Source organism: Plectropomus leopardus, chromosome 21 (assembly GCF_026936395.1).
Source record: "Plectropomus leopardus strain MGB_pleo_1.0 chromosome 21, ASM2693639v1, whole genome shotgun sequence".
Lineage (NCBI taxonomy): Eukaryota > Metazoa > Chordata > Actinopteri > Perciformes > Serranidae > Plectropomus > Plectropomus leopardus.
Window position 1 is genome coordinate 15643711 of NC_142196.1, and position 21613 is coordinate 15665323.

Consider the following 21613-nt stretch of genomic DNA (forward strand, 5'->3'; position numbering starts at 1 on the left):
TCCACGCCGTTTGCAAACGACTGCTCATATAGGTCTTGGGATCGCCCTGGCCGCATAGCCAATCGTGTATTTCGGTATATACGTCCTGAGCGCGTTTGCCCAATCAACAGTGAGGTTATACTAGCAGCCTCGATGCCATTGGTTTATCTTAGACAAGGGCGTTTTTTGCTCGCTCCAACAGCACCATCTCTGGCAGGTGGTGTGTGCTTTAAAACCATACAGTAGGCTAATGTTTAGGACGGTAGATAGGTAGTTATAGGGAAATAAACACACCGTAGGCTGTTAATTTGTCGTCTTTTGGTTGGTAGTTTTGCGTTACCTGCCATTACGTTTCCTTTAAAGCCACCGGAATCGCAGTGAATGAGATGAACGTCGGGGTTCCCCTCTCTGAGCCAGACACTTTGTGCTTTACGGTCAGCGGTGAATTAGACAACTGCTCCCTCATCATGCAGCTTCTGAAAAAAGACGGAAAAGCCCTACATGTTGATTATATTTCGCCGGTGTAAGTCCGAATGAGAGAAAAACCTCCCGGCCGCGGCTGACGAGGTCTCACATCCTGGAGCTGCCTCACCTCATCCGCCGGTGTTGCATACAATATGATATGTTGATGACATTTTTTGGAAGTGGTCGTGCCTTTTGTTTTCATTTCGGGATATGTGTTATGCGGATCTGTGAACGCCACGAAAGGCAAATGAGCGGACGTTTTTTTCTGCTTTGAAAATGAGGAAGCGTTTTCATAAAGACACAGAAAATGGCAAGAAGGTCTCGTCGTCCGTGGGCCCGGATTTGAGTAAAATGAGAAGGAAAGGAGCAAATGCAACAGCAGCATGATTTTCTTCCTACAGAATGACAGCAAAGGAGGTAAAACGGTGGAGGTAGAGAAGACGCAGCATCAATGAAGGCGATCTGGACAAGTTTTGAGTCGCTCATAATGAACAGAAATACTTTGCAGCTCGATAGCAGATCGTTTCCACAATATTGACATATTTTTTCGGCTTTGGGATATTTTCTAATTCACCAGTCATCTGTTTTCGCATTGCATTTGTTATCTTTTTCATTATATATTTTGATTTTTTTATACTTTTGATCCGGATCCAGCCCTGACTATTCAATGGAAGTATGTTATCAGCTGCCGGTTTTGCCTCTAGACAGGCCGGTTCCCAAGCATGTCCTCAGCCGGAGGGGAGCCATTAGTTTCAGCTCCAGCTCTTCTCTCTTCGGGGCTCCTGATCCGAGACAGCTGTCACAGGTAAATCATTAAAAATCTCTATTATTTTAACATTTAGTCATTGTTGGGTTTGGCTCTGGGGATCACACGGGCCTTAAAACCAGCACCCTTTTTAACAAATACATGAATAATCCACAGGAATCTTGCAGGTGGTTGTTGGATATCTAGGCCCTAACACGCATAGTGAGCACTCACTTGCACAGACGCACACAACATTTTCTTATCTCTTAGTTCTCAACCTAAAACCACTTTGCATTTGTGCATGTTGCCCACAGATAAAGGCCCTCTTGGCTTACACTTTAGCCAGCGCTAGCAGCGTGATGCCTAAAGTATACCAGTTTACTCCTGGGACTTGCTACATTTGGCAGAAGGAGCGTGCCACACTGTTATTTGTGTTAACAGCCCTTGACACATTGACAGAAGAAACATAAATCATTGAGTCATGCTTGAACTTCCTGCTTTCTCAGTGTCTTGAACTCTTGAAACTGTGCTTCTCTTAGACCTGCTTCTTTATTTTCTGCTCTGCGCTGAAAGAAAAGAAAAGGTAGCAGTCTTTATGTTGTTGGGTCACGTTTTGCTAGAGTCCATAGAAAAAAAACTGGAACAGCAATATAATGCATCACCAATGCATTAGCCAAGTATTGAGTCACTCTTGTGTGTAAGCATGTGTCTCAGATGATCTGCCTTGCCAACTACACATGCTTAACAAACTGTAGCACACCTGTGCCTGCAACCTCAGTTCAGAGAAAAGTTGCACATCAAGTCACGAGTCAGTGATCTCCTTTCTTTGCAGCGTTACAGTTTTCAGAATGGCTAAACAGCCTTATCATTGCTTCACTGGTTTAGCACAAAAGCAGCATGGTGTCTTTTCATCTCTTCGGGTCATGTCCTGCTAGTTGGTCATGAACAGAAAGTCCCACGACATTGCATGGCATCTCCCAACACATTAACTAAGCATTAAGTCACTGTCTTTGACTCTGAGAGCCTTCTCTTCAATGGGCTGTCCATTAGTGCTTTGTACAAGACACTGCTCCACATAACCACCCATGTGTGTCCTCTTTGAACCTACCACACCATCACAGTTCCCTCAAAGACTGATGCATAGCCTTGGCTATCAAAGGCCTGCAATGTTGCTCGTCCTCGGTGTTTTTTTTTTGTTTATTAGTGTTTTTGACAGATGTCGTCATAAATTATTGGATAAGACTTTTCTGTCCATCCATTCAGTCCATACTTTAAGTTATTATGCTACCACTCCATTATAACGCTCTATGTTAGTGAGAAAAACTTGTAATAGTAATCCGAGAGCCTGAAGCTATCCTGCTCCTTGGTGGATCCTGGACCTTGCTTCTCAGGCTGCAGTCCAAAGGAGGGATCCTTGGAGCGGTCCCAAAACCTCTGGAGAAAACCCATCTCAGCATAATGCTGCATTGCTCACCCTCTGCATACAAACACAAGCGTAATGCTATTGTGTCTCTTGGTTGGGTTTATCAGTGGATTTCTCAAGTGGGCCAGAGTTCATTTTCAATCGGCAGGTGTGAGCTGTGGTGTAATTGTTCTCCTTTGTTGTAAAAAAAGGGGTCATTTGCACCAAACACTGCACTTTGGAGTGATAAGTGAGTTTACAGTGAAACAATAATGATCTGCATGTCAATCTTGTGGAGATGTTAAATTACACAATTTATACAAATGTTTTTGTGCAAAAACAAGACTTCAACATAAAGACCTGCTGACATACTCATTTGTCTTTTTTTTTCTCCCTAAACAGTAGCAGCTTTGGGTGAACATGCATACACGCACACAGCGTGTCACTCAGCCTTTGTCACAGAGCAATTACACTTCTACAAATATTGTGTTTCGGCCCTATTTATGACCATAAGGGTGCATTTGTCCTTGGTGGCTGCTGTGTTTTTGTGTGTGGTTCCACAGGCCTGTTGTTTGTGGAAGCAGTTCTGGACTACCATTGCAGAAAGAGGCAGTTAGGCATGTGCCTGGGCTCTGTGGGCAGTGGTTTGGCTTGCTGCCAGACTCACAGATGGCCGGAGTCTCAGTCTCTTTTCTTTCTCTGGCTATCTTGTTCCGCACACTCACAGGCTCCCTCTCTTTCTTTCTCTTTCTCCCTCTAACCCCCCTCCCCTTTCCTCGCAGATGAAGACATTTCCTCTTGTAAACAGAGGACGAAAGAGTAGGGTCGAAGACACGACAGAGTCTCAGAAGAATATGTCACTCTGTGGTCGTGGAATGCTTATGATTGGGTGTAAATATGCGGCTGAAGAGGCGTTGAAAACAGCAACGGCTTTAAACAAATGGGCTCATTTATCTAATACAATGCCTTTATTGTTTTTATTACAATGTGTGTTGGTTGCTTGTTAAGTAATTCCTAAAAGTGAGGTGGAAGATGTTTTGAATTTCCCTTGTATATAGTGATGCATGCTGGTCCTCTCTGGCTTCTCTGGAGTGAAGGGTAAACACAGGACTGAGGAAGATTAGATTGGTGCAGAATGAAAGGAGCAGGAGTACAGGGCAAGTAGTAGGACACATGAAAGGGTCATGTGGTTCCCATCTAAAACAAAAACACATAGAGTTACCTTGGCTTTACCGCACTCATTTCAGAGATGTTAGACATGGCAGCACTTAAGTTTCTATACCATGCTGCTGGCGGTCATGATTTGTTACTAGTAAACCATTCACAATCATGGTTTTGATGAGGCTGTGTAATTGACATTTTAAAAAAGGGGAAAAACATCCAGCAAAGGTCAATAAACAGATGCACAGAATTGATGAGGCCTGAGCATTCATATGGCTTGTGGTGATAATGGGAGGAAAGCAGCTTAGACTGGAAAAGCTGATCTGCGTTCAGCTGAGTCCATCATATCACATTCAGAGATATCATCAAGAGTATGTTGGCCACTGACCCCAGATCGACTCCTTCTCTTTTCAGATGTTTAAGGACAGGAGATGATAATAGGCCTGTGTGCGTGGTGGGAGATGGCGCTTCTTGTTTCATCCACACTATGGATGTTTCTGTGCAGAGCGTGATAAGAGAAGAACGCATATCTGAGGGAGTTACTTTGTTGATTTTAACTGAACCGATAAGTTTTTTTTCTGCGCATTGCCATCTGATTGACGTAGTTTCAGGATGTGGTAAGAATGCTGAAGGAGCTGTTCAGACACTGAGCCTGGTGTTTCACAACCTTTCACAAAACCTTAACCCTCTCCCTGCCAATGTTTGGTTTTCTGCGAAATTTGCATGAAAGAGCTGGAATGCATGGTAGTGTTTACTAAAATAGGATTTGTAGTATTTAGTAAATAAACAGGAGTCAAACCTCATATCCTGTCTTCATGGATACACCCCCCTCCCCGCTTGTTTCTCTGTCTGTCTCTCACTGAAAGGGGCCCCTCTTATCACATGACCGTTCTGTTTTTGTGCTGCAGTGTTGAGTGCAATCAGCCGTGAGATTGTGGCTCCATACATCAACATACTAACGGACACAATGTCAGGAGCCAGCTGCTTTTGCTGAATGTTATTCATATCTGCTGTAGTCCTATCGGCATGTGAGATGAGCCCATAAAAAAGACAGAGTTTATTAACTAATGTTACTAGTTTTAAACACCAAATAGTTTTCCACAGGCGCACTGAGTTTTGTTTGCTCTCCTCAGAAGGTAAAGGGGGGAGCATTAAGCTGGCCCAGAGAAGCAATTAGAGCCTGAGGATGATGTTTTAGATGAATGAAATTCCTGCACAGGGTTGACAGCCAGTGAGAATATGAAGCAAGTTTCACTCTTCCCCCACCCATTAACTCTACTTGTGTCATAAAAAAGCACATTTATACAAGGCCCCTTAAAGCTCTCTGTGTAAAGACGGCTTAAATCATTTTAAGACACTTAACTCACCAGTAAAAAAAAAAAACAACCCATCATCGGACGCAGTTATATTACTGCTCGACAAGCACGCTGCTTTGTTCTTTGGCTACAACACTGCTCTGTCATTCGCCAGTGAAGGCACCGGGCCAATTCACCCCAGGCCTCCCTTCAAACCAACAGCCCTCTCTCAAAAACTCACTGCAGCTGGAGTGTGTCAGAGTGGACAGTGTTCTCATAAAACACTTACAACAGGTAGACTCCATCTAGGGCTTTTGTGTATGCAATGGCTGCTGCACACACACACACACACACATACACACTCTCACTCCAAACCTGTCCGCATTTATGGCCTAGCACTCGGTTACTGGAATGTGCCGTCCCACACAGCAGAGCGCTGCAAGAGGTCATAACTCAGAAGGAAGCTTTCAGTTTATGAAACCGTGCAGAGTCCAGCTGCTTTTATCTTGGGTATTAATGTGCGTGTGTGTTTGTGTGCGTGCACTGCTTTGTTTCTGATATGTCAGTTTATAGGAATACTGCTAGCTTCCTCATTTGCTTGGTCGTAGCTGACTATGCAATAGGCTTGTCATCAGCTGAAACCCAATTTTAAAACTAAAGGATATCATAAAGGCAGGTTTTATGTCTGTGATTGGAACAAGGAAGTGTGAGAATGCTGTATTGTGCACTGGACCGGTCAATGCCATTCAGAAGGCTCAATCACAATGCTATTACGACAAGAGAGCATGTTTGGAAAAAAAAAAACTGATGAGTTTTGAATTTGAATCCTTGTAACTCAGCCACTTCTTTTTGGTTTAAACATGTGCACATGCACACAATACATTAATCTGTCTACTTTGAGCAAATATCGCTATATCAGCATCTGTTTAACTGAAGGAGTCAGAAACTGACAAACACTGAAGACCTGGAGTTCCTCACACAGTGTGGCGTTTTGACATCATGTCACCTCCTGACCTCAGAAACCTGAATGCTGTGACCCCAGGCAGCAAGACTAAGCCGAGATAAGAAACAGAGCCGTATGTAAACGAGCTCACGTGGAATTGCAGGGAGCACAATGGGCAGACTGTTGTGCTAGCAGTAAACTCCAAACAAAACTGAATTTCGTTTGTTCTCAGACTGCTGTGAGCAAACACCCAACCGGCTGCAACTCCAGGTGTTTTGTTAAAGGCACCCCAAGTATGTTTCCCAAAAATAACTATGAAGTTTCGGTTAATTTGTAAAGCTTTACGAAAGTAAACAAAAAAAAAAAAGTGGCCTGTAAGTAATGTTGGACATTGTTAAGCAGTTAAATGCTCATTCACACGAGTACATTTGCAAAATCCAGGTGGCAGAATAAGATAAGGTTTGTATAAGCACTTATCTATGCACTAGTGAACTTCAACTGTCACTTGATTTGTACGGCTCAAGAGAGGTATTTACAAAAGCCTTGAAATATTTCTAGATGTTTAAAAAAAGTTATCACTGTCCAGGATCTGTCAAAGATGGATGGTGACTTTGTTCCTTAATAGCCCAGTGAATCAAATTTCACACTGTATACTCCAGTTTTGCATGAATCTTTAGTTAAAAAAAAAGCCATAGACTAACAGATTGGTAGAAATTTTAATCCTTGCCTTGTTTGTTGCTGGAGACTTTGGGTCAAATGCAAACTGGCAACCAGCACAGCTCAGCAGTGATGCCAAAGCACAGGTCTCTAAAGCTGTAATTTCTCTATTAGCCACTAGATGCCAAGAACCCTGTATTAAAGTCACAGAAAAAACATCTTTAAATGCAAAGTTGATGCGTTCTTCTCAGTAACTGTATATAAATACAGACATTGATACAACTCCTGGGATTTGGGATATTTTGTGCATGACTTGCCCACCATACTGACACATCAGTCCACGATCAGCCCCCTTTGCCCTTTGACCTGGAAGCGGAAACCCTAATGAAAATACTAGACGGTATTTAGCTAGCTATGAAGTATTAGGTTAAAAGAGAAGCGGTGAAGGTTAGGTCAGTGTCATTACATATGAGGTCAATCACATCTTCATGAATATTTGAATATTAAAGTGGATTATTGCTACGTTAGGCTTCATATTTGTTCACTACAATGTTGCGTTTTTGCAGGCTTTAGGATTTGTCTTGTACTTGTGGTGGGTGTGGTATGCTACTCTACATGTCTCAAATTTTGGCTTCATTTGTGTGCAATGGGAGAAAGTCCCTCATTTTTATATACAGTTTATAATTTTTCCGGTCATCAACTTTTATAATTGACAAAGCTGAGGATAAGGAGTAAACCCACATCCAAGCATTAAACTATTGATGATTTTGCTGCTGTTTTAATCCATGTTTTTCTTCATTCACCCTGTTACACACCTGTGATCGACCACAATCAAAACCTACGTATGTGCACTGTATCACTCATGTTTCCAGGCAGAGCGTTGAGATCCCTCCCAGACTGTGCCTATTGCCAGCACCTCTATATTTTGCTAAATTTAGGCTTGAAACACAAATTAAAAGCTTAAGAAAATGTCCAAATCAACAAAGTAACCAAGTCAGTACCACCTGCAGCTGTTTCATAGTTAAACCTTTCCAGTAACTAGTATCTGTAGAAGGCTGTTATTACTCAGAGGCTGTACAAAGCTGTAGTTTCTTGCATAAAGGAAACTAATTGAGCTGGTTGGTTTGCTGTGGCGTCAACTTAGCGTGCACCACCACTGCTGGTATACATTCCTCATGTTTCATATTATTAAAGTTTGTGATAAGCGAGTGCAAATTGAACTGATTTTTAAGGTAACTTTAATTAGTGAATTTCCCATCTCCGACAATAAGTTCAGTTCCTGCCTTTGACATCCAGCATCTTTCTCTCTCCCTTATTTCCCATCACCCTCAGCTGTGAGGCATGAATGCCAAAAACACAGAGCTCTCAACGGGGCTCAGGTTCATTTCGGACCATGACAAGACCATGGATATATGGTTTTGTGTGTGTTGGCACCACAAGGTGTGGCAGGGGTGTGTGTTGTGGGCAGCCCAATTCAAGGGTAAAATGTGACTTTCCCCTCCGTTCACAGTGGGAATGTGACATTGACAAAGTGTTTGCGCTGCCGCCTCCTTCTTACCAGCTCACAAGGGACCAAATGCCAATGTCCACTTAAGTGCCAAGTGGTGGCTGGCCCTGTGTGAGTGTGTGTGTGTGTGTGTGTTTGCAGCAAGCTCTGGCCAAAAGGTTTGTTTGGGCAAGTGTTGGCAGGGCTGGTCACTCTTTCATTCCCAGCCCTAGAGCCAGTATTATACAGTTCCCACGCACGTTAGAGCCGATACCAATGGCCTTACACACACACACACACACACACACACACACACACACACACACACACACACACACACACACACACAGAGCCCATGCATATATACACACAATCTATAATATTCACACTAACCACTGGTGCTGTGTGTAAACACAGAGGCCTGTTGACACTAAAATACAGCTTTGCAGATTACCCGCCCTGAGTCAAGCTGTTTGCTAGCCGGTAAAATATTAGCTTTGGATTGGCGGCTGTCATGAGCTTAGAGGACAGACAGTGTCAGGTGTGTATGTGTGTGTGTGAAGGAGATTCATAGTAATCCTGAGGATATGAAGTAATGAGTATACAAGCATGCACATTTGTGTTTGCATGTGTTTGCATGTGTTTGCGGTGTGGCCAGTTGACGGCTGTCATGAAATGGCCAGCCATGCAGGCTCCCTGTGGAATGGGTAACCCTAGACAAGAGAAGCCCCAGCAAGGAGAGTGGATAGTCGGCCTGGGGGGGAGCTAGGATGTGTGGAGTGCATAGAGAGGTGAGACAACACCTCAGTGTAGCCTGGAGCAGCTGTCTGTCGACAGAGCAAATATGCAGTTACCACAGTCATACCCACTACAACTGCAGCTGCAGTGATCTGAAGCTGCAGCTGGCTCCTGGTGTGGGATACTGTTGACACAGGGGTTTTTGTTGGTAATTGATATGCCGATATATAACAACTTATTTGGGGGCCAATATTTGATATCGATGTATCCAAGTTTTTTCACCTAATTTTAGTGATCATCATGTCGCTTCTGTAGTGGCATCAGCATTATATTATGCATACTCTTATGGTGATGGCCCACCAGCAGATGGAGACATGAAATCCAATACTTTTCAATGTGTAACACTCATTCATTGTGCAAAATACGAAAAATACTTCAACTTAGAGTTGATGTTTTGTACATTTTCACTTTGTCAATAAAAATCAGCATGTTGGCTGGTTCTGATGATATTTCATTTTAAAGCCAATATCAGCTAATACCAATGACATGCTGATATTATCATGCAACCCTGAGATAAAAGAGACAATGTCTTAACTTATTTCAGTGGGATCTTCATCCATATTTTGGTAACTTGTTAGCCTTCCAAGGTCAACAGAAGCACCTTCATTCAAACCAAATCTTGAATTATTTCACAGCAGGCTAGTTGTAACTGTGGCTCCAGAAACCTAAAGAAAATGTTTGTTTCTGGTTTATGTTCCAAAACCATTTTTTGGAGCTCAAATAGCAAAAGGGTTTAATGCAGAACTGGAAACTTTTGGTGCGTGCCTAGCTAGTATAAACAAATTACTTATTCGGAACATGCACATCTGTGTTTCCTGTGCATGTCTCTTACCTAAGGTTTACTCAGAAAAGTATTTTCAAAAGGCAGTTTCAGAGTTTTTAGAATAGAGGTTCTGATCTATAAAACAGTAGTGTCATTAGTTAACTATAGTATTTAACACTCAGTGCGGTATGAGAAGTAAAAATTGCACACCAGTAGGGAATTGCTAAAGTACAGATTTAGCTGTATCGCTTGAACTGGTACTCAAATTATTTCAGAAAACTTCTTTTTGGTCTTGAATAATCATGATCACAACATGTAAAATAGATGTTGCGTCAGCTATATTTTGGTAGGACAAGAGCGGCACAGGATAAAGATTACATAGTCTGGGAACACAGCAAATCTGTGAGCTCTCGTTTTATGTGCTCTGATGGATTCATTTGGTCCTCTTCCCATTCAGACAGATTTCCAGCCCATCTGGCCTTGGTCGAGCCAATCACAACCGTTTCAGATGATGACTGATAACTTGTGGATCATTCATGCTTTAGCAAAATATATATGCGATCATTTTTGGCTTGCGTGGCCTCACACCGGGGACAGTACAGCAAATGTAAACCTAGCTTCATAAAGAGGAGCACTGTAGAGGCATTTTAAAAAACAACCAAGATGGTTGCAGCTGATGAGGAAGCTATTTTCAAATTCTGATGGCTCAAACAGCAGAAATTATTCACAAACATCCTAATGCTACACGATTTTAGTTCATCTCACAGTATAGTCTGTTTACATTTGTTTGTATAGCTCTGCATCATACGTTTTGTTGCTCTGATGGGTTGTTAGTCTATCCAGCTGGGCTCAGAAGCATTTTGGTCTACAGCCACTGATAATTTTTGGTTATCCAACATGAACCGAGAAGTCCCAGATTGATTCACATTTGTGATTTGGTCTAGCGATGTCAGGCTTGTTTACGGTTGTAGCTGTTTGGGCCTCTTCACATTCTTTGAGAAAAGTGATCCTTGATAAGAAACAACAATTTTGGAAGGCATTGAAGGCATTGCCTCAATCCCAACACAAAGGCACAATTTACAAACTACTTTGAGTGGTTTATATTGTTTTTAAGGTGATAAGCATCAACGCTGCTCACAAACACAAACGGTATCACAAACCTCTCCTGTTCACTCCCCATGATGTACATGGGGACATGCTTACTGTTTTTGCCTTGTGTTCAGCCACTTCCTTGTCTTTTCGTGTTTTTGTGTTAATGTAAACTTAAAGATGCTATACAGAATCATTTTCATGAAAAGACTGTTAGAATAATTTATCAGATACTGTAACCCAGGCTTCGTGTTGACATGTCAAGGGTTGGTGGGACACGTATGCCTCGGATATTATTGCCTCTAATGTTGATTCACATTCAAATTCATTCAAATTGCATTCACCTGCTGACGTCAGACTGGAAAAGTTTTTTTTTTTTTGATTTTTGTTTATTTTCAACTGTGTTGAGACAGAGTTTTAAAGGGAAGTCAGAATGTCACAGAAAACTTAGCAGGTGGGGTAGGGACAAATCTATTTGGATGGGACCCAATGTAATTTCTATTTATGGGAAACTGTGTGCGTGTGCGCGTGTGCAAGTGTTTGTCCATATAACACGTGCATTTCTCACATGACTGATGGCAGTGGTGTAAGAGCCATATCAGGCTGATGATATGGAGCTGGAACATATTTATCAGTGCAGCAGTTTGTGCACACACTCAATCTCACACATGCACATTCTCTCTCTCTCTCTCACACACACACACACACACACACACACACACAGAGTAGATTAGAACCAATGGTGGCAACGTTCTTTCTTGTTTTTGAGGTGTGTGTTTGGGGGAGATGTTGTTGTTGTTATAGCACCTACATCAATTTTGAGACCTGTTCCATTTTTTATAATAATATAAATGCAACATTATATTTGTATAAGCCTCAGACAGATGTTGATGATGTTTCCTTTTTGCTCGTTCAGAGACGAGGGGCCATCTCCTACGACAGCTCTGACCAGACAGCACTGTACATTCGCATGCTAGGTAAGTGTTTCCCCACTCATAGTGCATACACATGCACTTACACATGCATTTTCAGTAACACACACACATGCAAACAATCTCCAGACATCAGTGGTTTATCTCCTCCATGATCATGTTCATTTTTTCATACACAATGGCTTAAAAAGCAGCGAGATGGAAAAAGGATGGAGCAGAAATGGGATGTAGAGATTATGAAGAGATGGGGATGCCCTAGAGTGCATGTCCACTCAATCTCTGGCATTTTGGTAATCTCTCAATCAGAATAGGTTTAGATTGTGTGCATCTGTAGTGTTGAGTGTCTTTAAAGTTTGATCAGGTTTGCCAAGAGTGCAGAATTTTATTTAAACCCTAAACAGACTTCATCGGCAGAGTGTTTTTGTGTTCATGTGTCTGTGTGAACATACTGCATGTGTATGTGCGTGTCTACTTGTCCATTGCTGCCCTCAGCAACCCTACCCAGGATAAGCAGTTTAGAAAATGGATGAGAGGATGGAGGGTTCATAGCTCTGTCAGGCAGATGGAGTCAAATGCATCTAGGAGGCAGCCAGAGCAGCTTCCTAATCAATAAGGCTATTGAGGATAATGATGCGATTAGACCCAGGGTGGACGCCTGACTTTAGTCTACCCCACGCAGATGTGCCCTCACATGCATGCAACTTTTGCCACCTTAATTCATAAATCAGATGGTGTAGCGAGCTTGCAGTGAAAAAGAATGAAAGTAGAATTGCTCACAGTGTTTTCCTGTCAGTGTCGTTCATAGATATCAGATTGCTGCTGGGAAGCACAGTGAGTAGGCAGGGAGCATTAAACAGCAGGGGCAGTTTAGGGCTTACAGTTGAAACCCTGTTTACTATTGCTTTCACATAATATTGCTATACTTTGTTACTCTCCATCTTGATAGTGCCCGTGACTTGACTGCTGCCACGTGCGTCTAGTCACACTAACAGCAATTTATCAAGCTCACTGAAGGAGCTTTAGCTTTTTAATCATTTTACTTGGCCGAGTATGATGGCAGTCTCATACGTCAGGGGCATAAAGCATCTGTGTCTCTAGATTTTATATTAAATTGAGTGTGAGGAGAGGCACGCTAATGCAGACTGGTGTTTGCCTGGGCCAGGGTTCAGTCTGCCAAGTTAATGCTGATGTGCTTTCAAATAGCAGGACTCAGAGCTTTCGCCGCATCAGTTATAATGACATGACCTACATCCACCCCAGAGTGCCAGCACTAATGCACCGCAGGGGAAACATGGACCCCGTGACTCTGAAAACACACTAATCACAAAGGCATACACACACGTGCCGAGCCTTAGCACATGCATCTGCAGATGTGACAGATGTATACGTGGGCATATATACACACACACACACCCCCGAGGAGTGCATGAAATGTAGTGTTCTTTTGGGTCGTAATTTATGTTTTGCACGTGAAATGCAACTGATACGGTTTCACTTTCCACATTCATACCAACAACTTTACAAACAGCTTTTCAAAAATAATGTTGAGCACCGTTATGCCTTGAATTGTAATTCTTAGTTTTTGGTATTTTGATAGGAGCTTGTGTAGTATTCAAACAGCTGTTTGCAAGTAAGTAACATGCTGGTTGGGCGAACACACTTGTGTGACTGCTTTGATTTTAACTCTAATGCACATACGACACAATCAAAAGTGCCATGCTGGAAACATACCATTGCACTGTTTAGCACCTTGATGAGTACACTGTCATATAGAGTCTTGCCGCATATAGAGTGTTGCCTGGAACGACACACTAGCATTTTACTGCATCAGTGTCATAGCACCATCCTGTCACCTCACTACGCTCTCACTGCTCTTGACTGCAGTCTAAAAGCAGGCCGCCCGCCGTCTTTTTGGTCCGAGTCTGGAGCCTGTTCTTGCTCCTCTGCCTGACTACTAAAAACAGTCATAGATGTACTGTAGCTCCCTCTCAGTGGCTCTGAGTACTAATAGTAGAGAAGAATGTCCTGACATGGCATTGCATGCTCAGCTGTTTGATTGACTTGTCTCTCCATTGAATTTTCCCTTCTGGGACATGGGAGTGTGTGTTTGTGCGTGACTGTGCCCGCACATGGATAGTATACACTAGATATGGGTCAAATAGTATTTACAAAATCACATGTTTTGCCTGTTTTAGTTTGCTTGGAGTACTAAAATTATGGGTTTTTACCACATTTTGACAATAGAGAGTTGAAGTCCTGCTTCCTGCAATGCTTAGTATAGGACAGATTATTTCTTAAATGCTATAAAAAGCTGAGGCATAATGCTGAGGCTTTCTGTCAGTTAAAGGTCCAGTGTGTAGGATTTGGGGGTATATTGGCAGTAAAGGAATATAATATAATATGTATGTTTTTTTTAGTATTGAGCACAAAATATCAAACATGCAGGATGCTAACAAACATAAAGCAACCAAAAAATACAGGTTATACAAATGGAAATAAGATAAGCAAAAGTACCAGTTAAGAAAAGTGGGGAAATATTGGTGAGTTGTAAATTCTTATGTATCTTAGTATATTGCCAAAAAAAACAAGAGTCAGGTCGAGCTTTTTAGAATGACTGATGATGGAAACCCTGGAAGAGAGGCAGGATTTCACCTGTGTTGGTAGCTTCACATACATTTGCGATTGTCTTATTGTAGTTTTCTGGTCATTGTTGTGTGGTAAAGCCCATCATTGTGGCACTTCAGCAAGATCAATTCCAGTACATAATCAAAAAAAAAGATTTGTAAATACTACTTAGCCTTGCACATTCAGACACATTTCTTTTCAAGCAGCATGAATCTTGAGGAAATAAGTGCTGATTTCTTCTAGGAGATGTGAGAGTGAGAAGTCAGGTTGGATTTGAACCGGAACGAAGAAGCTCCCACCCGTACCTGTGCATAGACTTCCGAACTCTTCACAGTGAGTATGAATCACAGCGTATTACCATGATTGACTGATGTTTGTGTACTGCTTTCATACAGCATTTCACATGACCATAAAGGCCAAGGTGTGTCTTATTGTAAACTATTTGAGAGGCTCTTTATCAAGGCTTTGTGTATGGGTGTGTGATAAAATAATCTTTTTCACACTCACTGAAACCTTTTTAGAAAACATCAGTTACAGAGAAACGTGTGTGTGTGTGTGTGTGTGTGTGTGTGTGTGTGTGGTGTGTGTGTGTGTGTGTGTGTGTGTGTGTGTGAGTGAATATTCTGACCCATAAGTAATCCTACCTCATGCTGACGTGTTTCCGGATCGCAGCCACGGTTTATTCAGACACAGTGCTTTTCTGCGTGAGTGTGTGTGTGTGTGTGACAGAGAGACCACTGACAAAGCATGTCTGCTGTGTGATCCCAGACGAAAGGCTTATGAGTGGGCGGCTGTGTCAGCAGCGACTGTTTGTATATCTCTGTGTTGGTGTCCGATCCCCACTGAGTTTATGCTACCCAAACGCTTCTCAGAGCCTAATGAGCTTGTAAAACAAACATTTACCAAAATACATTACATATTTTACATATTACATCTTTGTCAATGTTTTCTTTTGTGTACCTCTGCGTGCAGCACGGCTTGGCTATGGGTCCACGTCAACGAGCTCTGCTCCTGAGAGGAGGGTCCACAGACTACTCAGCTTCCAGAGGTACCTGCACTCATCCCGTCTGCTGCGGGGAATCCCCCAACAGATCCCCCTCCACATCCTGGATGAAGACTACACTGGACAGGCCAGAGTATGACACCCTCCTTTATATAATGATACCATAATAAAGGGCCATTCACACCAAGAACTCTAACAATAGCTATAATTGTAATTTAAGAATCCACACTGAAGAAGAATAATATTCTGTAAGCAGTGGCACCAAGTACACGGTGTGCACTCCAGCTGTGTCGACAGCTTAAGAAAATATTGATGACCTGTTACTGCTTTATGTTGCGCACACAAAAAAACCCCTTTTTTTGTTTTCAAATCAAACTGGCGTGAGATTTAGAACCACAATGCAGTCGGTTCACAATGTTACCTGCAGTGTTCAACATGACTGTCTGTAAATTCAGAAGGATTTTGATTGGTTGTCAGTGTTTCTATCGTTCCTCAAATTAATCTGATATTGCTTGCTACTGTTTTAGTTGTGGTGTGGACTCCGCAGTTCACTTAAGTTAGAATGATTTGAAAAATATATTTAGAGTTGTTGTTTTGTTGTAGTTTTAGGCGCGGATGCCCCTTAAGACGAAATGCATCCTCTTTTCCTTTTTCAGACTTCCCATCACTAATTCTTTTCTTCTTATTTCCCCGTTCTTGTAGTGCATGCTGGAAAAAGTCGGGAACTGGAATTTTGACATTTTCCTCTTCGACAGGTTGACAAACGGTACGTGAAATATGATCTGAAGTACTGTTCAGAAGTTGTTTCAGAAGTCATAATAACAGAAGAAATGCAGCACTGACATGATCAACCAGCATCAAACCAGCCTCAGATTGAATGTGTTACCTATGGTGCCATCTATTGGGTGCTTGCAGACACAGGATTTACTGAATGAAAATTAGCTCTATTATTGAATCACTGAATTATATTTTGTACCTCATTGTCAGGTGCTTGTTGTAGAAGATGCAGCAATATATTGTTAATTTTCCAGTGCAGCTGTAATGGAGTTTGGTTACAGGCAATAGGGATGACGAGACAAAGAAAAAAAACAGCCACAGTGCATCATGCTGTGGTTAGAAAGATGATGAAAAATCCCAACACTGAATAATTATGGAAAGTGTAGAAGAGGTATTTGAGGCAGGTTTAGAAAAATTGGATGCACCAATAAAATCTTTTTTTTTAAAAAAGGAAAATAACTCCTCCAGTGCACTGAGCACAAAAGATTGATGGTATTTTGCATTGCTACAGTGTCTGTCTTCTTTTTAGCAAAAAGCAAAAAGATTCACACAAAAGCAGAATACTCACTCTGATTGATTGTCTTCTTGTTCAGGAAATAGCCTGATCACCCTGACCTTCCACCTGCTGAACCAGTACGGCCTGGTGGAGCTCTTTCAGCTGGACATGGTTAAACTCTGGAGGTTCCTGGTCATGGTCCAGGAGGACTACCACAGTGACAACCCCTACCACAACGCTGTCCATGCTGCAGATGTCACACAGGCCATGTACTGCTATTTGCGGGAACCCATGGTGAGACATGAAAAGTTGCATAAGCATCAAAGTAGGGTCGCACTATTAACTGAATATTAATCATGGTCAAGATTTTGATATTGACATTTATATATGTCCTGCACGCACATAAAACTGTGCTGCATATCAGATCAGACAAAGAAACAGCCTGTCTCCACTTTTAAAGAGATTTTTGCTACATGTGCTCACTGCAGCAGTGGCAACCTGTAAAAAACTCCTGAATTTTGTGACTGCAGACGGGCAAACCGAAAATCATCAGTTATCAACCATCATCATCCATTGTTTGGAAGTGTTTTGGCTTTGTGTGAGTGCAAGTCTTATTTTGATGCAAAGATTTGTACATTAGCAGGAAAGTAGCACAGCGTGAAAGTAAAAGCAGTGTTCTGTTCATTTGAATGTCAAAGTGAAGAAACAAATAATAATTGTGATAAATAATAGTGATCTCAATATTGAGCAAAATAGTCCTGATTACCATTTTGGCTGTAATCGTACAGTCTCGACGATGACGATGCATAATCTCCAGAACTGGATCTAATGATCAGTCATAACTATCTCTGCGCCCTTGTCTGTTTGTTCATGCAGCTTGCCAAGTGTCTGACCTCCTGTGACATTCTACTGGGACTCCTTGCAGCCGCCACTCATGACTTGGATCATCCCGGGGTCAACCAGCCTTTTCTCATCAAGACTGACCACTATCTAGCTACACTCTATAGGGTAAAAGCACATAACAGTCAGTCTGTATCCCTGACAGAACTTAGCCATGACTCCCAAAGTGGAATTCATCATGTGATCGATTAAATGTGTGTTGTGAATGTGCACATTTTTCCCTGCAGAATACCTCAGTTCTGGAAAACCACCACTGGAAGTCAGCAGTGGGCCTGCTCAGAGAGACTGGGCTCTTCTCCCACCTGCCTGCTGAAGACAGGTCAGTGTGACACTGAAATGACACCCAGTGCGCCAAGAAAACTCTGCAACACACTACACTACTCGCTGAGAGGTTCCACATGTTACTCCAGAAATTGAAGATATTTCCAAAGACCTCTCTGCTGAGTTCTCTGTTCTCTCATCTTTCCGACCCTTTAGCCTGAACATGGAGAGGGAGTTGGGCTCCTTAATCCTGGCCACGGACATCAGCAGACAGAATGAGTACCTGTCCAGGTTTCGCAGGCACCTGGACCAGGAGAATCTTTTCTTAAGCAACGGCAGTCACCGTCACTTCATCCTGCAGGTCGGTTACCTTCTCTGCCACACATACACACACAACTTCTGCATCTCAGAAAAACTGTGAACTCTTGATTTGTTTTTATTCCCACTTCGCACAGATGGCTCTGAAGTGTGCAGACATCTCTAACCCCTGCAGACCCTGGGAGCTGAGCAAACAGTGGAGTGAGAAAGTCACAGAGGAGTTCTTCCAACAAGGTTATCATCTTCTCTGCTGCCTGCTCTTACTTTGTTTGTCATTCTCCCTCAGTTATTTATTTTACTCTTTTCTTTGGTTCCATTACGGCTCTTTCTTTGTTCTCTCTGTGTTTGTTCTCTGTAACAAAGTCATTCTTAAGTAGAAGAACGTATGATGTCATATAAAATCTTAAATATTGATTTTATTTTTGTCATGTTCTTTTAGGAGACATTGAGAAGAAGCACAAACTTGAAGTCAGCCCACTTTGCGACAGAGAGATCAACACAGTTGGCAACATTCAGATGGGTAAGTAGCCTTGATATATACATAGAAATTGACATTAGAAAATACATTGAACTGTTTGTTGTGGTCATTTAGCTATTACAAAAGGAGATGGTGATTGCTTTTTAGTTTTTATGGTGACAATACGTCAGTACGGCCGTAAAGTGTCACTCTCACTAGTTTGAGAACGTGTTTTTCGCCTGTTTTTACCTTTATTTTCCTTATCAAACACTCACAAAAAAAAAAACCAACAGCGCACTGATCCAAATGTCTGTCTTTCATTGAACAAAGAGTAGTGGACCCAGAATAGCTCAGTGCGTAGCTAGTACATGTGTGTGTTTGTGTAGTAAAGCATGCGGGAGAGAGAGTAAATACGACAGGTGGAAAGAGAGTGATCACAGTGGCTTCACGGCTCCTCAAGACCAGCAGAAGTGTCCTGTATCTTCTTAACTGGCTGCTGAGTGGAGCGACTAGGGTTAGCTCTGGAGTGAGTACCAACTCTGGCCCAGGAGAATACAAAGTCTCTGCCGTGCTTTCTGACCACAGTCTGGAAGCCGAAGCAGGTAAAGCTAACACTAACGTTAGCCTTGTTAACTCATTGTAAAACACCCTTTTATCAAACAAAATCAAAATAATACTCCCCAAAACCATCATAGTCATATTTATTCACAGAGGTGGTTGAAAGATAAGCTGGCTCTACGTGGTGTCTCTTTGCCTCTCAGCTGTCCGCTGAGTGGTGAGCTGCAGTAGATCATATTTCAACAAACATGCAATTGATGGCAGCAAAAGAAACGTGAATAACAGTAATGGTATTATTTTTAGATTACGGATTGCATACTGCTTGTTTGGTCAATACTGTAAAACCTCAGTTTCGTGAATTTGCAACTTGTTTTGTTGTTGTTTATTTTTTGCATTCAGCTTTCGCTCAGAACTTGCGCCTAATCTTTAGCCCCAATTTGTATCTGCCGCCTCTTCTCTCCCTTCAGGCTTCATGACATACGTGGCGGAGCCGCTGTTTGCAGAGTGGGCCCGTTTCTCCGACACACGGCTGTCCCAGACCATGCTTGGCCACATGGGGCTGAACAAGGCCAGCTGGGGCGGCCTGCAGCAGGAACAAACCTCTGAAGAGGCGGAGCCCAGCTCAGCCAGCGCCGACACAGAAGATGCTGCCGCTGCCGCTCGAAGAGACAGCAACACAGCTACAGCCGCAGGAGGAACCAGCTCCAAAGAAATACCTCAGGGAAGCAGAGAATCCTGACACTCCTTGTGTGCCCTTTCACCTCAAACTCCCGACTCCGGCCTCAGGGCCGCACCACACACTGGGGGCCGGGTGGGGCGCGCAGCGGCCTGCAGCCCTGCCCCACCTGACCCACACACCTTGTTTATGTTTTGTTGCTTTTGCCTCCCATCTTGATAAACCACTGATTTTATTTAATTTATTTAATTTTTAATTCTTCTTTTTTTGGCATAGAGCAATACATAGATACCTCATTTGGCTACTGCTGTATTTTCTTTAATTTGCTTTGTTTTATTTATTTGTCCACTGTAGTTTTGGCATTACTGACTGAGCACACCACTTTTTTTTTCTGTTGGTGAACCTCAAGGGGAACGCAGTATATGAACTGAAGAAGACATTTTTCTGGTATTTTGAAGTGCCATTTGAAAACAAAGATTTGAAGAATGAACTGAACTGACTGAGACAACTGGAGTATTCAGACGTGAGACCCTCCTGAGACTTTTAAGTAATGCCGCGTTGCATTTGTACTGAAGATTCTTCCTCATGTAAAAACAAAAAAAAAAATGTGACAAGCCCAGTCCTTTTGCTGCCTCTACGAAGACTGTTTACGCATCTCCTTGTTTGTTGTTTCTTTCCCTTGAACTGAAGTGAATCATGTCGGCTCCACGGTTTGCCTTCGAAGCACAGATGTGAAGAACCACTCGTTTGAACTGTCATCCCACTGTTGAAGCCATGAGCAGAACCTTATTCAAACACACCAGATGCCATAAGTAACTCCACCTGTGCTACAATGTGTTTTTGCACTCCCAAATAACGATGGTGTTGGATGTGCAGCTTCGTCTCCAAGACATCTTCAAGAGACCCTGACGGTATTGTAGACATTAGTCCTTTTCTGATGATGTTTCCGAATCTTCCAGTGCTGGTTGAACTCGGGGTAGCTTCCCTCCCAGACTGGAGATCAGTTACTCACTGCACATGCATCTCACCTGGAACTCCACTCCACGCAACTTGACTCGCTCAGGGTTTTGCCAGTCTCTTATTAAGAGGGAGAGGGGGAGGATGTGACTGCGGACGATGCAGGGTTGTTTTTTTTTTCCTGGCGGGGATCTACTGAAGGCGACTCTCCCTCTCTGCAGAATGTCTCTCACAGCCACATGCAACCTAAAGGACTGCTCGATTGATGCCTTATAACTATGCACAAACTATGCTAAGTGACCAAACCAGCTCCTGTTCCCATCAAGTGCATGGTGTGCTTGTCTTTGAATGCACTGTCCAATCCCTTTGCCTTTTTGTTGTGAGGAGCAACTCCAGCTGTCCTTTTTTTGTACGGAAACAAAATGGTCGAGTGACTCTGAACATTCCATTTCTTTGTGTTTGGTTTGTCTACTTTGATTCTGTATAGTGGCACAAATTGTGTTTGTGTTTAAACATTTTGAAAGATAACAGGTGCTTTTCTTACTTTAGCTGATTTGTATTTTGCTGTAAGTGCTGTAAGACTGTTGATAAAACTGTTTACAATTTGTTGCGACAGCCATTTTTGGGAAGACTTCGGTGTCGAGCCAGATTTTGTAAAGGCTTTGCTGTATTGACCTTTTTGATACATGCCTGTTGCAGTTACGATTTGAATAATAAAACCTGTTGTTGACAAAGTTTTGTTTGACTTTCACACAGGCGGTTAGCAGTTAACATTATACTCTAGCCCAGTGGTTCTCAAACTTTTGCAATAATGTAACCCTTTTGAAAAAATGTGCGGCATTAGTGTCTGATATACCAAATAACCTTGTG

General features: G+C 42.4%; 1 protein-coding gene across 2 annotated transcripts; it reads left to right on the plus strand.

Moving 5' to 3' along the window:
- Positions 1-192: 192 nt before the first annotated feature.
- Positions 193-21477, plus strand: pde7a (phosphodiesterase 7A). Of its 2 annotated transcripts, none has more exons than XM_042510176.2 (12): positions 193-1249; positions 11700-11760; positions 14584-14673; positions 15313-15476; positions 16046-16109; positions 16714-16910; positions 17493-17624; positions 17744-17835; positions 17994-18138; positions 18233-18329; positions 18535-18615; positions 19578-21477. In XM_042510176.2, the coding sequence occupies exons 1-12, from the start codon at positions 1112-1114 to the stop codon at positions 19847-19849; spliced, it is 1533 nt and encodes a 510-aa protein (XP_042366110.1). In that variant the 5' UTR covers positions 193-1111; the 3' UTR covers positions 19850-21477. The 2 variants fall into 2 exon arrangements, with proteins under 2 accessions (XP_042366110.1, XP_042366111.1); XM_042510177.2 differs by having other exon boundaries at positions 14587-14673.
- The last annotated feature ends 136 nt before the right edge of the window (positions 21478-21613 follow it).

Bases quoted from the DNA above. Each gene is read 5' to 3' on its own strand.
- pde7a (XM_042510176.2), top strand. From the start codon at position 1,112: ATGGAAGTATGTTATCAGCTGCCGGTTTTGCCTCTAGACAGGCCGGTT. The intron at 16,911-17,492 runs GTGAGACATGAA...TTGTTCATGCAG, and splicing joins GCTATTTGCGGGAACCCATG to CTTGCCAAGTGTCTGACCTC. The intron at 18,330-18,534 runs GTTATCATCTTC...ATGTTCTTTTAG, and splicing joins AGAGGAGTTCTTCCAACAAG to GAGACATTGAGAAGAAGCAC.